At 42.9% G+C, this 19,132-nt stretch overlaps 1 protein-coding gene across 1 annotated transcript in view; it reads left to right on the top strand.

The window, feature by feature from the left end:
- Window positions 1-19,132, top strand: part of ABCA13 (ATP binding cassette subfamily A member 13) — a 345,676-nt gene that overhangs the window by 313,417 nt on the left and 13,127 nt on the right. Inside the window, exons 53-54 of the mRNA XM_054991725.1 lie at window positions 10,120-10,223; window positions 15,162-15,254. Of these exons, the coding sequence (XP_054847700.1) occupies window positions 10,120-10,223; window positions 15,162-15,254 (197 nt within the window). The remainder of the gene's footprint in view (window positions 1-10,119; window positions 10,224-15,161; window positions 15,255-19,132) is intronic.

Raw genomic sequence — 19,132 nt, 5'->3', positions numbered from 1 at the left:
GGGAAGTGAAACTGACAGAGTCTTCAGGAGGCAAAGAGGAAGTTAACAAACCCTCTGAGCAGCGATCTCCCTGGCTCTGTAGAGAGGGGAAATGAACAAAGCCTTCCGATCTCTTTTAAAACTCAGCTTCCTGGCTAACATTGAGACTCCCTTCACGTGCTCCTCCTCGTGTAATTTGTCTCTTGTAGCTTGGCTCTTAGAGCCAAGCTACAAGTGACGCCTGACACAGGTTGGACACTTGTCAGCTTCCCTCAAGTTTTGATGGGAAATGTAGGCGTCCTGGTCTTGCAGCTTGGCTCTCCATTACAGCTGCAAGGCTAGGATGCCTACATTTCCCATCAAAACTTGAGGGAAGCTGACAAGTGTCCAACCTGTGTCAGGCGTCACTTGTAGCTTGGCTCTTAGTCTTACAAGACTCGTACCTGTGCAGCAGAAGGCACAAGGAGGAACAGCATAGAGAAAAGAGTGATAGAAGGGCAAGAGCATGTGACAAGGAGAAGAAAAAGGAAATCAATAAAGCACATAATAAAAAGAAGTCAGGCAATCTTAATGGTGAGCAGAAAATATCAGCTTATTTAAGACTCTATATGCAGAAGAGCAGAAGTAGAAAGACCAACAAGGAGAATGTTGTAATCATAAATAAAAAGAGGATGAACTTAAATTGTGGAAAGAACAAAGTGATCAGTTACAAATGACAAGAGTTGACAGGAACCAGGGCATGACGAAAAAGAGAAGAGGCAAAAAGTACTCCAAGATTTTTCATTTGAAGAGAAGAGCAACAACATTGTCAAGATCAAGGGTGTGAAAAGTGGAGATGAAAAAAATGCTGAGAAGCAGGGAGAAAACAGAAGCTTGGTTCTGGCAGATTTAAGGTTGTGAAGAAGGAGTGAGACTGTTCTTGTTCCTTTTAGGGTTTCCCCATTTGTTTCAATTACAAAAAAGGAATGGCAATTTTGCTTCCCGTTCTTTTTTAGAACAGATGTATACCCCGTACTCTTAGCCAGTCATTTATTATTACAGCAAAAGCCAGTACAACAAAACAAATCTGCGATAAAAAATAAGTTATTACATCAGAGCATAACAATAAGATCAGAGCATTAGTGATGGAAGAATTGATGAAATAAAAACAATGAAGATAAAAGAGAGTTAAGAAAAAACTGCAAAAGCAATCATACCACATTTTCAGCTAAAAGGAGTCTGTGTTTCCTAATGGCTAAGGAACAGAATCTGGCCACGGCATAAGTCACAGAGCTCTGACTGTCTTCTAAAAGGAAATTGCGCAAGATTTCTGGTCTAAAGTTGAGATAGGACAGCAAGGGGTTAAATTTAGACAAGAGAGGCAGTATAAGACAAGCCCTTGGCCATTTCCACACGGCTTACCTTTTGCTGGGATGCAGCATGTTCTTGCGCGAAATCACGCGATGACAGCATGATCTCGCTCGAAATCGCACAATAACAGCGGCTTCCTGGCACAATTTCGAACGAGAACACGCTGCATCCCGGCAAAGGTAAGCCGTGTGGAAACGGCCCTTTCCACTTGATATAGTTCGCAGAATAAGAGAACATGAGTGACCGATTCCACCATGTTGGTCATGCATGGGCATAAGCGTTCATGCATTGGCACATGAGCAAATTTACCCTGCAATATGGCAGAAGGAAGTGCCTCAAATTGGGCTCTGGAAAATGCCCATCTGTAAGGCTCATGAGTGATTTTGGAAAAGTAAGGAGCAGAAGTAAAACTGGGGCTGGATTTTAGACATCTGAAGTTCTTGGGCAGCAGAGCGTCTTCATTTTGTAATTCAATATCAAGAAGTCTCTGTGTGGTGAAAGTTCTTTCCATTTGTAGGCTTCCATGAAAGAGATCTTCTGGGACTAAACCAATCTGTTTAATCCTACTCTTAGCAAGCCATTGGCTGGAGTTATTAGGATGAGGTGGGGATGTGGCCATGACAGAATATCCTGGCATACTTGAAGCTAGATATAAGATTGCCATTCTTGGCAGCAGCTGAGCCTGAACGTTTACTGGTACATTTAGCTATAGCCAGGGCTTTTTTTCTGGGAAAAGAGGTGGTGGAACTCAGTGGTGGAAGTCAAGACTGCACAATGACGTCACTTTAGGTCAGCTAGAACAAGGGGGGAGTTTTTTAAAGTTTAAATCACCCTTGGTGAAAATGGTCACATGGCCAGTGGCCCCGCCCCCTGATCTCCAGACAGAGGGGAGTTTAGATTGCCCTCTGCACCACAAGGGCAATCTAAGCTCCCCTCTGTCTGGAGATCAGGGGGTGGGGCCACCGGCCATGTGACCATTTTAAAGATGTGCCGGAACTCCGTTCCACCGCATTCCCGCTGAAAAAAAGCCCTGGCTATAGCTTAAATCAAGATATTCTTGGGCAGTCCAGCATATGAAGATGTACGCAGGCCTTCTTGGATTTCAGTTCCTCTAGTTCTTTCTTTACGCTGGGGGAAGGGGGGACCAAAGGATAGCTCCATTAAAGTTTTAAAAAACAAGGAAATAAAGGGAAATCCTTTCTAAAACTTTGATACGGGAACGGGTTGACAATAAAGGCTATGAAATACTCCGCAAGGCTGATTATTAGAGGAATGGCTATGATCTTCACATATTATGGATGTTCAAATTCAGATCAGAAATCAGTTTCATAATAAGGTGGCAAATCCATTCACGAGTCACGATCTTAATATAAAACGTGCTGTTTTTATATTAAGCAAACCCTAAAAGAAAAATCGAGAGATTTCCAATGTCGTCCTCCATCTGAGGACACAGCAGTGAGTTTAGACTGGAGCAACTCTGCACACAATTGTACTGTTCATTTCCTCTAGTTAAAATGTGCATACCACAGTGACTGTTGTGCTGTTAAAGTGGGATTTTTTAAAAAGTAACTTAAAAAAAAAAGTACTTTAAAAAGGTGCATGCTTTTAGATTCCACTGCTAATCAAACATGCTGTTTCTCCCCCAAGCTATGGAAGCAAACTGATTTATTTTATTTTTGTTTTAAACTGAGTTCATCTCTTTTAACAGAGTTGCATCATTTGTCAGGAAACTTAGGGGTGCCATAGTTTTGCTGGCTAGTGTGCATGTGATAGAGAAAATAACAAATATACACTCAGGGGCTTGGCTTAGGTTTAGAAAAGAAATGAGAGTTCTTTATTGCGGGAACTCTGATAGGAAAGAGGAGAGCTAGATTCCTATATATGTCTGTCCATCTAGTGACTAGTCTAAGAATGGCACTGGATGGCAGGGCCAATCCTGCATCCATGGTACAAGATGAGGAGGAGGAGGAGGAGAGAGTGTGTATGAGAGTGTGACAAAGAGAAGAAGATGAGGTGTCACAAAGGGGAAGTCCTGAGAATAGCAATCTAAACATCAAAGTATAGTTCAGGGCAGTAAAGAGTAAACAGATCCCTGATCTCTCTGTAGTTCTAACCTTCTCTGAAACCTGAAGAAGGGACAGTGTTAGCCCACCTCTTCCACAATTTCCAGTCCAGATTTTTGTTGTTGTTAATGTCATTTATAGTCCACCTTTCTCACTGAGACTCAAAACGGATTACATAGTGTGAGATTAGTAAAGTCAGTATCAAAGACATTTCAATAAACAATGCCGTAGGGTAACAGAGTTGAAGAAATACTGAAACGGAGAATAAGCAATTCTAAGACTGACATTAGACAATACAGAACAACCCCGTTGGGTTATACTTGAAGCAACAGGTAGTACATGGGAGCACATACAGATAGGACGTAAGACAACATAATGGTGAAATCTAGGGTCCCTAATTCATTAGTGAAGCAACTCTTTGAGTCTGCCTCCCTACAGTACAGCCATCCTAGCTGAGTAAAAAGCCCTTTGGAATAATTCAGTTTTGCATTGTTTTCGGAAAGCCAGGGTGTCATATATCCCCCTGCATATCTGCCATGAAGGTATATGGATTCTTCCTCTGGCTTCTGAGAGTGTGCAGAGTCCTTTATTGCTCCATGCCAGTGGGTTATCTTAAAAATGTTTACTTTCTCATTCTTGCTCCGCGGAGCTAGTGTCCTTGACAGCCAGCCAAAGCTGGCTCGTAGTGTGTTACTCCTGAACCAAAGATAAGTTCATCTTTCTCACTGTCTGCTCTAAAACAGTGTATCACTACAACCGCCCCCCCCCCCCCGCCCTTAATGGTCCTCTTTCCTAAGGCGAGAAGATTCCCTATAACTAACATTGCTAGCCCCACATACATTACTTCTGCCAATTCCCATTGTCGATGCACCTTGTACTGAATGGATCTCTAATAAAGTTACTTCAACTGAAACACCTGTGTGTTAGCTGTGGAGAACTTGGGGACCCACCTGCCAGGGACTGACAGTGGGAGCTCTTCTGACCTCCTCAGGCAGGCCATTCAACAGGGCAGGGGCCACCACCCAGAATGAACGTGTATAGGCAGCTGTTGATTGTGCCTATGGGTAGGGTCTTGCGTGCCCATCACTTGAAGGGAAAAGGTTCCCTTCTTCAGAATTCCAAAACAAACAGAAAGGAACTTTCTATTACCTGTGCTCACTGCTTTGGAGAATAACATGCAGATAAACCATGTGAGTGAAAATAGTTTGCATCTTGGCACTTGGAGATGTTGCGCTGATGCAACTTTGCCTTATGGGCAAGACTGACTTTTCTTCCATCCTTCCCTCTATCGCTGACCCACTTTAGGCCTTGAACATTCTTTTCTTCAACCATAAGCCCAAACTGACCTGGTTGAATTAGCCCAAGGGAAGGCGATCCTCTTAAGTCAACGCTTCCCCTTGATGTCAGAATGCTCCGGCTGTCAGCTAATCTATTTATGACAGCCTGTCACCCAGCAGGTAGCCAATTCAATTTGCCTCTCGCTGAGAGAGCCGCCCCCATCACAGATGCGGCTTCAAATCTAATCCTCCCCCTCCCTTCCCAGCCCTCTGCTTTGAAGCAGGTCCTCTCAATTGTTTAAACTTAATGGATTCTTTACACCTCTTGAGAAGTGCATTTTCAAGGATTGTGCATTTAAAGGGAGAGAAGAATATAACGGGGCAGATTAAAGCTAAAGGCAAGAAATAGTAGTAGCTTTACTACAAAGGCAGCCCCCACCCCTCAGCAAGAACTGGCGGTGTGACTGACCTCTTTAACCGTTCTGACACATCAATGGAGATACCGGCTTTTTTTCTGATAGGGCCCCTTTAACTACTACAAACCAGAGGGCATCCCTGAGTGCAAAGAGCCAATACGAAATATACAAAACCCAGGGATAAATAGTCAGTAGTCAACGAGACCACTTAATTACTCTGGCTTTCTCACATCTCTAACGGCTGTTTGGATTGCATGGACGCTTGGAAGCCTAGAGGAACTGAGAACAAACGGATTTTCATTCGATTTACTTTGTTTCCAGCGCCGCTTTCTTTTTTAGGAGTCGTGGTCTGTTGTAATTGACTAAGACTGTTCCTTGCGCTTAACTGACGGTGATGGTCATTCAAATATTCTTCTAATTATGTTTGTATATTAAGAAATTGTTTTGTTGGGTTGCACTATTTAGAGGCTTTAAGGATTACACTTGATTTATAGTTTTGTAATTAACTGGTCTCACTGACAATTGACTATTTATCCCTGGGTTTTGTATATTTTGTAAGGGCCCCTTTAACTGACTTACTGTAGCTCCAGCAAATAAAGGATTCTCTTGCTGTGTCCTGGTAAGAGTGAGGCAATTGTTTGTATATCTACAGGCTGTCTGCTGCCAGAGTGTATTCTGACAGCCTTGGCTCTGAAACATAGTTTATTTTAGGCCCTTCATATGCAGCCTCTCCACCTCAAGACAAGAGCTCAAGGTAGCTCATGTTTTAATTTTTCCCCGTTGTTTATTTCCTACCTCTTTCCCCAACGGAGAGCCGAAGTGGTTCGATGCAGAGTTAATTAGTTAGCTGAGCTGCAGAATTGCGCAGTGGACATAATGAGTATACACGTGTTTTGCTCTATAAAAATAATTTACTACATAATAGGTTACATTGGTAGAAAATAAGAAATGGCTATCTGGCTACATCTTGCTGGCTAGAGAGACTGAGAGCTGAAACACACAAATTACACGAGGACGCTCAAGTGAAGGGAGAAGCAATGTTAGTCAAGAAGCCGAGTTCTAAAAGAAAAATTGGAAGGCTTTGTCCATTTCCCCTCTCTACGCAGCCAGGGAGATTGCTCCTCAGAGGGTTTGTCTATTTCCTCTTTGTCTCCTGAAGGCTCTGTCAGTTTCACCTCCCCTTCTGGGAGGTAAAGAGGAAATAAACAAACCCTCTGAGGAGCAATCTCCCTGGCTGTGTAGAGAGGGGAAATGGACAAAGCCTTCCAATTTTTCTTTTAGAACTTGGCTTCTTGACTAACATTGCTTCTCCCTTCACTTGAGTGTCCTCGTGTAATTTGTCTCATGTGTTTTAGCTCTGAGAAAGACTCAGGACTAGATTGAACCAAGTGCAATAAAACGTCAGTATATCTTTCTAGCTAATTGTCCCTCCAATAAACTGGTTGCCCAATAGAGAATCCCTCATTTATTTCATTAAACATAAAGCTGCAAGTATGCTAGCCTCTGAATGCTAAACGAATTTGTGATGTCTTGGAGACCGGAGGAGGAGGCTGGAGGTGAGGGTAGGCAAACGGATAGGAATGGAGACGGAGAAGCCACAGGCCTTTCTCCACTGCTTACCTCCTCTTATCTCTTCATTCACAGTTGATTATCCCAAGTGGTTGAAAGATGGGAGGGTCATGAGAAAGAGACAGGAAGAAAGCATCAAGAAAGAGCAATCCTATCAAGCCCTGGTTGCCTGACTTGGAGGGGTAGGGCTGCCAGTTCTGGGTTGAGAAATTCTTGGAGATTTGGGGGTGGAGCCTGGGGAAGACGGAGTTTGGGGAAGGGAAGGGACTTAACAGGGATGTGGTGCAATACCCTCTGAAGCTGCCATTTTCTCCAGGGGAAGTGATCTCTGTGGGCTGGAGATCAGTTGTAATTCTGGGAGATTTCCTGCCCACAACTGGAGGTTAGCAACCCTACTGGAGGGGAGTGTCACAATTTCCAACAGGGCTTGGCTTCTCCAAATTCCTATCAGGAGGAATTATCTTCAAAATATGCTATCCCAAATTGCACCGCCCATTTTGCAGAATGGAAATGCATGTTCGTTCTTGTCATCTATTTTCCATTGCGGGCGGGGGGCAGGGAGGACAGAGACATGCATTTAAACATGTATTACCATGATGGAAGGACTATTGAAATATGGATGGTAAGGTATATAGTCTTGAAAAGTGTTTGCAAATAAAGTTCAATGAAATTTTCAGCGTCTCATTGGACTGATGTGGACTGCAACATTTCAGCAACAGAACCACACAAAAAAAAATACGGTCCAGAGCAACTCTTCCTTTGACATTGTGGCTCTAATGCCAGCCTCTGGGAGCTGTATTGCTCTGAGATGCTCTTGAGTGCATGCACTTGTATCAGCAGAGCACACGCACACACACACACACACACACACCCCGCACTGCCAAGACTGTCATGGCCAACTGCTTTTTGTAACTGAGGCATAAATCAGATCTCAGGTGCTCACTATAGAAAGTATACAGCCCTCCGGGGTTTTCACTGTTATCCAAGCCTAGACAATTGGTGAGCTGCTAGTCTGAATGCAGCCCACTATACACTACATAAACCTTGTTTTGCTGTCTGTCTGGAACTACATAAGCATCATGATTGTCAAGCACTTAGTAGGCCATAATAGATGCCTGGGAGGCTGCATTGGCCTCTTCTGGCCTACTCAGAAAAGGCACATGCAGCAGCAGTGGAACGGGAGGTAGGACCGACTCTGAGCATTAGCCAGACCATGGGTTCTTCTGTGCCTAAGAGTGTCACGGCCTCCTGATGTTTGTGCCCCATGTGGTGGTTTTGGTGGCTTACTGTATGGTGCGCGTAACCCTCCAGAAAATGATGCAAAACTCACAGCATGAAGCATCTTCCTAGTGCGATTTCTCAACACAATCCCCTTTAATGGTGCAATGACGTCAGAAAATGCGCCATTAAACGGGATTGTGGCGGGAAATCACACTAGAAAGACACTTCATGCCGTGAGTTTTGCGTGATTTTCCAGAGGGTTAGAGCATTTGAAAATGGCCCAAGAGGAAATAATAATAATAATAATAATAATAATAATAATAGTTTTATATACCACCCTTCAGGACAACTTAATGTCCACTCAGAGCGGTTTACAAAGTATATTATAATTACCCCCACAACAATCACCCTGTGAGGTGGGTGGGGCTGAGAGAGCTCCAGAGAACTGTGACTGACCCAAGGTCACCCAGCCGGCTTCAAGCAGAGGAGTGGGGAATCAAACCTGGCTCTCCAGAGTAGAGTCCTGCTGCTCTTAACCACTACACCAATGGAGCAGAGAAGTCATGGATGCAATCATCCTTCACAGCTTACAAATATGTACAGAGTACTTCAGGACTGTGACCTGGTAACTTTAGTCCACAGGTGGCCAGTTTGTGGCACAGGTGGATCTGTGGCCAACCTCAACAGGAGTTCCTTCCTGAGTGAAGGGACCGAAGCGGAAGAAAACACAAATTTCTACCATCAGCCTCGGTTGTTGTGACTGTGCTGTAGAAAATGTGACATTAGCTGACGCAGAACAAACGCAGCATAAGTAATTTTTTAGGAGGTGGAGAATTGCACTGATAATCCTGGAAGTCTACCTTCCTTTCAAAAATAAATCCTTGCAAACCTGCTCAGTAATTGCATTTGTGACACGATGCTTGCATCCATTTGCAGGATTTGTTTGTGCATAATGCTCAAGGGACTAGTTTCCTGCAAAATTTGGTTCCCACAAAAATATCCACATAAACAGCATTTTTTTTCAAACAAAGAGAACATAAGAACATAAGCAGAGCCCCGGTAGATTAGACCAGTGTTCCAGGTTGTCCAGCTTCCTATTTCACACAGCGACCAATCATTTCTCCCGAAGGGCTCACAAACAGGCCACAGAGGTCAAAGTATCACTCTAATTCACCCTCCTAGCACTGGTATTCACAGGTTTCCTGCTTCTGGGTATGGAAGAAAATCTATATTTTAAGTCCAAGCCCACCTTTACTTCCATTAGCAAAACACTGACCCCCTGTATGCAAATAACCTTCTAAATCATAGTCCTGGAAGAAAGCTAAGGAAGAAAACTAAGGTTCACGTAGTCTTGAGAACATCTGTCAAAAATAATCAAGAGTTGATTTCACATCTGATATCTTAAAGTCATCAGTACTCTGTTGTATAGGATACTAGAGTTGAATGTCAGCCCCTAAAGAATGTTTTTTCAGTAGCTGCTAGTTGAAGGGAGCTACTTTATGTCTCAAGACAGCAGGGGAAGTGAAATATTTTGCAACTGAAGACTTTCTGCCTGAATAGGCCTGTCTGACATTTAATGACTCACAAGATAAGCCACCTACTGATGCCTAGAGGATGGTAGGAGCTCAACCCTCAAGCAACAACACTGTTCTCATTTTGTGAGAGTTTCCTCTCTTTTTTAAAATTGAGAATTTTAAACAAATTAATAAAAAGAAGAGATAAAAAAGCACAGCATTACTTCACTTTCGGGAAAAACCTGGAAGTGATGTCATGCTGCTCTAGGAATCACCAGAAACTCTATGGCAAAACCATAGACTTTATATTGATTGCTAAAGTGAGGTAGCATCACTTCTGAGTTTCCCCCAGAGGTGACATAACGCTGTTGCCCCTACAGCACCCCCTATGTCCCTGCTCCCCAGACTCCCACTGGTTGCCAGCTATAAACGTTTTATAGCATTTGTTTTCTCTGGGGCACTCGTTCTGTAGAGATTGGCTTACATTATCCACAATGGATCCTTGCTTTTCACAATGGATTGCTACTGGTCACAGCATATAGACTGGCCTGCGGCATTTTATCATTAAAAACAGCCAGCAGGCAAAGAGCAGCATGCCACATCCTCTGTGCCTACAGAAAGCACCCTGAAGCTAAGCTCACGTATGCTGTTTTCCTTCAAAGTTCTTCTTTGACTTCCCTGGCTGTTCCTTCCCCCATTATTCTGTTTGTTGATATGCCTGTTCCCATAGGACGAGCCAAGTTCTGGAATGGACCCCTGTTCAAAGAGGTATCTTTGGAATGCAATTACGAAGGAAGTCCAGGAGGGGTGTGCTGCTGTTCTGACATCACACAGGTAAATATTTTTTTCTCTGTCAGCAGCTACACTTGCTGCTGTGTAATGGCTGCAAGTTTATAGTGCTTTATTAGAGGCACCAGATGTTGTGTGAGCAACTCTCCTGCTCTTTAGCGAATACAAATATATATCTGCAATATTCTCGTAGATCTTAGAGGGCTATTGTTGGGATCTTAGCAAGTGTCCTATGTTCAGTCATGAAAGAGTTAAATTGTTATTCTGTTTTGTTTAGTCAGATAGCTGGTTAGCGTAGAACCACTTAGGCCTCGGGCAAAAGTTTCCGCCATAGAAAGGAGAGTTTTTAGTCTTAATGAAGGGATCTAGGATTGTCTATTGGATGAACCAGTTTATTGGGGAGGGGGCAATTAACTAGCAACAGGTACTAAGGTTTTATTGCTCTTTAACAGTCAGTCTCTAAGAGTCTCTCTGTACAAGACCTCTTACACAAGGATGCTCAAGTGAAGGAAGACTCAATGTTACCTGGGGATCATAGTTTCAAAAGACAGAGCCAAAGGTTCTGACAGTTTCTCCTCTCTAGAGCCGGCAGGGATCGCTCCTCAGAGGGTTTGTTTCATCTTTGCCTCCCCAAAGGCTCTGTCAATTTCATCTCCCCTAAGGAGCTGCAAGGATGAAATTTACAAACCCTCTAAGGAGCAAGCTCTGTGGCTCTAGAGAGGTGAAACTGAAAACTACAATTCCCGGGTAACACTGTATCTCCCTTCACTTGACCGTTCTCGTGTAAGAGGTCTCGTGTAGAGAGACTCTAAGTCAATTGTTCAGTCATTCAGTCTTCTCTTCTAGTCTAACCATCAAGATGTAGATAGATAGATATTCTTTATTTTCTCAGCAACGTACCCTTTCCTCTGATATGTAGTAAAAGTATTTTTCTAGAGCTGAACCACAGAAGTCTGTTTACTTATTTCTACTGCGCTAATATTAAAGTCTGCAAACTTTAATTCCCTGCACTAACTGAAGTTTATTTGTAAAAGAACAAAGAGCTTGTTCGATCAGATGTAACTGATGAAGTGAGATCCGACAAAAGATTATGTTGAAATAAAATTTAGTTAGGATTTAAAGGGCCTGTTTTTATTGCAACAGATTAGCATGGGTATCCTTTGGGGAATAATACCTTCAAGGCTGTCCACGGCAATGACCCATCTGGGAACTTTCCCTGTAAATTAAAACAAGTAGATTGCCTACTTCCAAGTGGGACCTGCAGATCTCCCGGAATTACAACTGATCTCCAATCTATAAAGATTACCTCCCCAGGAAAAAATGGCTGATTTGGAAGGTGGACTATTGCGTTTTATCCCATTGATATCCCTCCCCTCCCCATACTCCATCCTCCCCAGCCTCCAACCCCAAATCTCCAAGAATTTCCCCACCCAGAGCTGGCAACCATAGCCAAAGAGACAGTCTGCCCCATGGTCTATGTGTGTGCAAAGTGCCATGAAGTCACAGCTGACTTATGGCGACCTCTACTAGGATTTTCAAGGCAAGAGACTAACAGAGGTGCTTTGCCATTGCCTGCATCTGCATAGCAAACCTGGTCTTCCTAGGTGGTCTCCCATCCAAGTACTAACCAGGGCCAACGTTGCTTAGCTTCCAAGATCTAATGAAATCAGGCTAGCTTAGGCCATCAAAGCCAGGGACCCATGATCTATAACTCTTCTTTCTTTATATTACATGCATTATTGAAGTTTTTATCATCTTCCATTTCCTGAAAGGCAAAATCCAAAATGTCTTCTTTCTTTGACAAAGGCTATACTTTTATAACAAAGAGAATACAGCAAAGGCTTGGCTATTTTGTGAAACTTTTAATTTCAATACTGTGGGTTTCAAGGCCAGTCCTCGATTAATGTTATTAAACTGGCATCCATCTCTCACCATAGTTCAGTTAATTAGTCATGTCACCTCTACAATTTGTCATATATATTTTTAGACAGCCTATAAACTTAGGAGGTTTCCTTCTCTTAACTGCACTATTCGGTCTGGTGCCTCATAAATTAATGATAAACTCAAGGGCATGTTTTTTTCAACTTTCCTATTGTAAACAACACAAAATAAAATGAATTTCCCAGAAACTTTGGGAATTTATAACTGATGGGTTGAGTCCAGCCACCTTTTCTGGTGGTGAGAAAGGATAATGGCGGCAGCCTCTTTGACTACTCCAAAAGTCTATGCTGAAGATTTGTACAAAAGCCCTGGGGGGTAGGGAAACAGCTGGATTCAACCCCATGATATCTTCTTGAATCACAGCATCACTGGTCAGCTGTTTGGGATTTAAGGTCCTGGCAAGTATTAGCAAGTGACCTGAAAGACCATGTCGCAGATCCTCAGCCAATCAGTGACAGCAACGCCATTGCCTCACTGATGGGAGATGTATTCGATGGACTACGAAAGATTCATTGATGCAATGAATGGGGTTTTGACTTTCAGGATGCTAGCTGCACATGTAAGACAGGAGATGGCACAGGACATCAGTGAATAAATTGAGATAAAAATCTTTTATTCCTCCAGTTACAGATCATTTTATACAAACCTTTGAGGTCGTTGTGAGGGATATAGAAACATTAGAAAACACTAGGATTTATTACAAACAATCTTTCGATGGAGGAATGTAATGCTTTAAAAGGACTAACTGAAGACCCCACCATAATTATTAAAGAGGCAGGCAAAGGGGGAGATGGCGTATCTGGGCGGAAATGCCTCTGGCCCAGGAAGATTGCCTTGAGGCCCTGCTGGCGGAGGGAAGCAAACCCAGGAAGGACTTGGGCTTCAGGCCTTTCCATCCAGCTATGCTTGCAGGTGCCTGGAAGCAGCTCTCCTCCACTCCTTATATCCGTAAAGTTAATTGTTGGGGTGGTGTGTTGCAATTAAATAAAGTCAGCTGGTACCCTCATGTTATCCCCAGTGTTTGGCTGCCTCAGCTTTATAACTTTATAACTATAACCCTACCTCAGCTTTATAATTTTGGGGGATCTTAGAAGATACTCAGCCCCATGTATGCTGGCCTTGGTAAGAAGTCTTGTATAAATTTACCCTTGTTAATTTGGAAGAGGCAGCTTGCCAGAACCATTACCAGAACTCCTGTGGGATCTCCACATTTAGATTTCTTCCCCCTGTCGTTTTGAATTTGATTTTGGTTTCTATCAATTCAGAATTAAATCTGCATTTTTCTTGTGTTAAAATTTCAGGTTTGGAAATTCAGTTTTAGGCGATCTATAGCCAACTCTTTCTGAACCAACTATTCTCTAAAACGAATAACAGGGCAATTGACTGGGGGCGGAATAATGAAGACCCTATTCCAAGTTCCTTCCAATCTGTGATTCTATTTCTAGTGGTTACAAATAAGGTGATGCTCTGGACCTTTATTTAAAAAAAAAATGCCAACAAATTTTAAATTTGCCTGTTTTCTGATTCTGGGCTATGCTGCTACTATAACGGAGCCAGCTTAAACTCCCATCTAAACATCACACAGAATGTGCAAGTGTGTTCTGAATATTGTGTTTCAGAATATAAGGGCTGGGTTGAATTTCTGAATGCTCCTCCGTCTTAAAAACGACAACAAACAAACCTCTCTACATGGTGTAATTTGTACATCAGAGAAGAGCAGTCCCCCTGTATACTAGTTTAATGTATTTTTATTTTATTTATTTTTTATATCATATTTGTATTCTGGCTCTAGTCGAGGAGGGCCTCCTTGGGGCCAGGGACTGATAACAATCGTTTTTCTCCTGATCAGAGGATCCTCCGGGGAATATACGGGGAGAGACGGTCCCACAAGTACGCTGGTGCCAGTCCGCACTCAGGGAGTATTCAGGGAGTCTTCTTTTTTAAAAAAAAATAGGACAGCATTCAAAAATACATGCACGCAGACACCATCATACAAAATGATGTATAGTCCTGACGCTGTCTCCTGGGGCTGTCATCTCATTGTGTGTTAATAATGTGGATTGACTTTAAGCCTGGATCTACCCAAACTATGAAATGAGATAACAGAGTTCTAAACTGAGGTCTAAATTTCAGGTAGATGAATCATTTTTTTTAAATTGTCTCCTTGGAAGAGAAAAGAAAACCACTGCAAGCAGAAAGCTAGCATATTAAGGAGCAGGTGGGTGCCAGAACCTTTTCTGTGAGCGGAGATGGCTAAATGTAAGGGAGCAATAAAAGAAACGGAATCTTGCATGACCAGACTGAAGCATTAGTCCAGGATTCCACCTCTTTGTTCTCACCTGGGACCCAATTGTAATGGGATATTGGCAGGTAAGAATTTAGCCTGGAAACATTGTGTGCTCCTAGCATCTCATAAAGTGGGCCCTCAGCTGCTACTGTGGTGTTCACACATCAGAGACCGGGCATTATGCGGCCATGCAACATTGCAGCATTGCATGTGTAGCAACCTAGTTTGGGCAGGGTGCTAGAGGCATGCAAGATTGCAGGGATAAACCCTCCTTGTTGATCAGCATAACCAAATGGGCCTCATTCTGCCTATGGAATGAGTGGCTCAGGATAACAGCTTTCGTGTCCAGGAGAGATGATTACGTCACCCTTGGCACCAATAGAAATTTACTTCCACTGTCTTCCTTAAGTTCTGACCTTTAGGCTTGAGTAAAGATACAGCATGTCAGCTGAGGCTGGCTAAGTGAAGTTAATTAATGTGCCTATTGTAATAATCCTGCATTTGAAGTGGTTGGACCGATCCACCTGGAACTGGAAAAGGAATTGGCTGTGTGCTTTTATAGGGCTCTGCCAGCTGTCATCTTGTAATTACAAATAACCTGTTGGCCTCTAGCCTTTGAATCATGGACCTAGAAACGGCAGGGCAACGCATCCTATTCCATCAGTTCTCTAGAATCTCTCACATTTTAATTAACCATGGCCATTGATCTCTCTCCTGTGCCCTGACTATTTGGTTTTTTGGATTCTCCTGTCTAGCATGGAAGAGTGTGAAGCCCTCTGCACACGGCTGGCTATTATGGTAAATGGAAGCTTCAAGTGTCTTGGTTCTCCCCAACATATTAAAAACAGGTACTGTATTGAAAATATGCTCCCCTTGTGGGATATACTGTTATAAATATGTTGATTTTTTTCAACTTCTCCAAAGAGCAAATGGTGAATGTTTGTCAAATTTTAAAATGTGTATGGCGTTTTAACTCTTGTTTTATAGTGACAAATACAGGAAAGAGGAAAGGAAGTCTATGTTTATAAGCGAGAATACTTTACACCAATTTACGTTCCATCCTGAGTTAAAATAATGACTTCTGTATTAAGGAGTTGTCCACCTTTTTTCAGCTGCTGTTATCTACCTGAACACTTCCTTTGCACTTCACTCATACTTTAAGGGGATGCAACCAAGATCCAAAATGTTGCTTTAGTTTAGCTCAGGGGCATTGTGCTGTCCCAGTTTTTGAGTTTTTCCTATTCAACACCTCTTTGGAATATATTGCAGTCATTTTTTTAAAAAAAACTCCCCTCCCTTTCCAGAGTAATCTGTTATGCCACATTTAGGTGGGTAGGAGAGTGCTTTGAAAAAAGTGTGTTTAGAAGACCCTTAAGCTCACAGAAGTAGCTGAGAGCCAAACTACAAGTGACGTCTCACACAGGTTGGATACTAGTCGGCTTCCCTCAAGTTTTGATGGGAAATGTAGGCGCCCTGGTTTTACAGCTTGGCTCTCCATTACAGCTGCAAGACCAGGATGCCTATATTTCCCATCAAAACTTGAGGGAAGCCGACTAGTGTCCAACATGTGTAAGACGTCACTTTTAGTTTGGCTCTGAGTAGCTCTTTGAATCCTAGAACATAATCCATGCATTGCCTTTTATCAAGGCCAACCCAATGCCACATAGCAGTGTGAAACCTTTTGAGTTCTCCAGAACTTTTCATTAGGCCAGATGTTGTAAAACAAAAAAAGAGGGGGGGAAAGCAGAGCCTAGAATGGAAAAGAAACTTGGACTGCTTTGGAGAGGTGAGAATAGAAGCATGCCAGGATTGCAAAGACTCCTACTATGGTGGAAGACCTCCTGCTGCTACCACTTGTTGCTGCAGTCACTCCTAGAAGGGGCAGGAGATTTTTTTAAAACAAGTTGGCATTGCACGTGGCCTGTTGTCCCTTCTGGGGAAACCCAGAACCAATGTCACATTAGGAATTGCTACCATCGAGTTTCTGGTGATTCCTAGAGCAACGTGACATCACTTCCTGTTTCCTCGGAAATGCAATGCCAGTGGCCCCAAAGGTCAGGAGTTGTCAAGCATGGCCTGGTAACCCTAAAGCATGCTGGAGGCAGGAAACAGAAAGGTCCTATATGAAATGATGGGAGTTGGTCATAGTGGCCATTGGGGTTCTCAATTAATTGTCTGAATGTCTGTTTCTGGGTGAAGCAGGGGTTGACCGCCTGGCACCCTAGGAAGCCCATGCTGCTCCATTTAGCATGACTGAATCAGATGTGAGCCTCCTCTCTTTGCTGACTCTTTCCCTTTTGTTCTGTGCTGTCCAGAGGCTGATTTATTTGTTCTAGTGCAAAAGATGGAGGTAAGCAGACAAGATTTGGGGGGAAGGGGAGGGTGTCAGGGACAAAAGTGGTCTGACAATCCCATAAAGCTTCTGTGCTGGGATGCTGAGTCCCCTTCATTTCCAGTTTGCAACCTAGGGAGGGAATATTTCCTTGGCTGTCTTCTGAGACCTTTGGTATGCTGGGGCAGGGGGATTTGGTTCATTCCAGGGAGCTGTTTGTCTTTTATGTTCCTGGAGTGGAAGTCAATGGTGTCTGGACTTCTGCCTCTGCCACAAGCTGCAGTTTCTGCACAGAATCTACCGGGGAAACAATTCCATCCCATCCCAATGGCATGCAGAGCTTCCAAAATGTATAGGAGATTCACGTGACCAGCATTGCAGTTACCCATTCATTGTGCACAGGTGGTATCTTACAGGTCATGTGGAGATCTTGTACAGGTAAGAGCTTTTGGAAGGTGGCCAGAGCTGCATCTAAATTGGTCTTTTCTTCGATTGAGACCTATTAGGTTCTGTCCGGATTATTCACTATTTTGCTTCCAGCCACTGACAGTTATTAAAGAGCTGTCACTGCGAGACAGTGACTTGGTGAGGTTCTTGGGAGATTGAACCTTCACTCTATTTCACAGTTCAGTGACTGAATTTAGTCTATCGGATTTATCACAATTGCTGTCTAAAGGACTATTGGAATTTCTGGTTTGTATGATTTGAATAATAGAAGCTGCTAACTTTGGGGAAGGAAAAGAAACCCAGCCATACCAATTTGTTTTTAAAATTTAACTCTTGTAACATATTTTGCTTCCGAAATGAATCCACTCATGTTCCGTCCCAGTACCTAATGCGTATGCCTACTGATATCCGCCCCCTTCCTTTTGTTTCCTCCATGGCTTTGAATCAACCTTCTTCCCAATGCTCCATGAGTGGCATGGAAGCCTGATCTTAAGCATTCCGAACAAGACCGCTTAAAATCATGAGAGACGCAAAGCACCTCCCTTTATTTCCATGAACTCTTCCTTCATGCTGACCTTTTGGATCACCCCAGATCTATGCAGATTTGAATCATTATTATGCATGTATTTAGAAATGATTTTTTAAAGCATAACTAACTGAACATGTGATGTCTCCCACAAGAACCCAGTGACTTTTCCCTTGTTACATTTAACCACATGTGTGGGACAAACCCAGTGCACATGATTTGTCATTCTCTCGATCAATACATGCAGTTGTTATTTCCTCTGAAAGGGTATGTTCAGCCTTGGAACATGTATACCAGACCCCCAGATTACATATGCACACATGTACCAAGGCTGAAAATCCACACATTGCCTCTTGCAGAAGAAATGGCAATTACACATATCAGGAACATCAGGTGTGGCACATTTGTTCCATAGGTGCAGTCACAATGCACGAATGCAATAATTGAAAGGAGCTAAATTTGCATTGCACGCCCCATTAGAAGGCCACAACTCCAAATACTATAAATTTATTAGGGGATATAGAGGCATGTTAAAATCTGGAGCTGGTGGTAAGCTGAATCATGTTACTAGTTGGAAGCATAGCCGTAAATCATATATGCTGAGCTCCATTATAAGATATAGATGCTTTTTCTATGTTGCGGTATTGTCTTGAAACCATGTCATGTTCCCCATTGAGAATCATAAGTGTTTTGATCTGAAAAATATCTTTGGGAGAATTTCAGAAAAGGTCACTTTTCTGCCATTTACTGTTATTAAGTAGAGATGGGCACAAACCGAAATATGAACCAAAATTAAGCACGAACCAGGCCGGTTCGTGGTTTGCAAACCATGGTTCATCAGATCCCATTTCTGATGAACCGCCACAAACTTCTAGGCTGGTTTGTTTGGTTCATTTTCTGGTTCATCACTGCAGACAGCCTGGTGCCAATCAATCAGTTTCCTAGGCAACAGGGGATGGACTTCCTACAGACCTTCTGCTGACCTGGAACTGAACTTCTGCTGGCCCAGAAGTGATGATTTTCTGACCTGGATGTGCCATTTTCATGAACCAAATGAACTGGTTCGTGAACCAGGGGCAGGTTCGTGAAAGTTCGTGGTTCATGGTTAGTGAAATTTGACGAACCACAAACCACATGGTTCGGGTTTTTTCTGGTTCGTGCCCATCTCTATTGTTAAGTAGGAACTCATGCATCCCTTTACCACCGTCCCCCAATCACTGGAAATGGACTTGCACCCGCTGATTATCAGGTATACTCTCCCACAAAGACATCTTCATACACCACAAAACAAAAATAATGGTGTTGTTACGAATAGAATGTAGTACTGCTTTGATACCTGTCTTAGAACCTATATTGCACAGTTTGAAACAGTGGATGGCTATGGGATAAGGAATTACTTTTTCTAAAACTTACACGTTTAG

This window comes from Eublepharis macularius, chromosome 11 (genome assembly GCF_028583425.1).
Source record: "Eublepharis macularius isolate TG4126 chromosome 11, MPM_Emac_v1.0, whole genome shotgun sequence".
NCBI lineage: Eukaryota > Metazoa > Chordata > Lepidosauria > Squamata > Eublepharidae > Eublepharis > Eublepharis macularius.
Note: the sequence above shows the minus strand (reverse complement) of the source record. Positions and strands in the feature narration are given on the sequence as shown.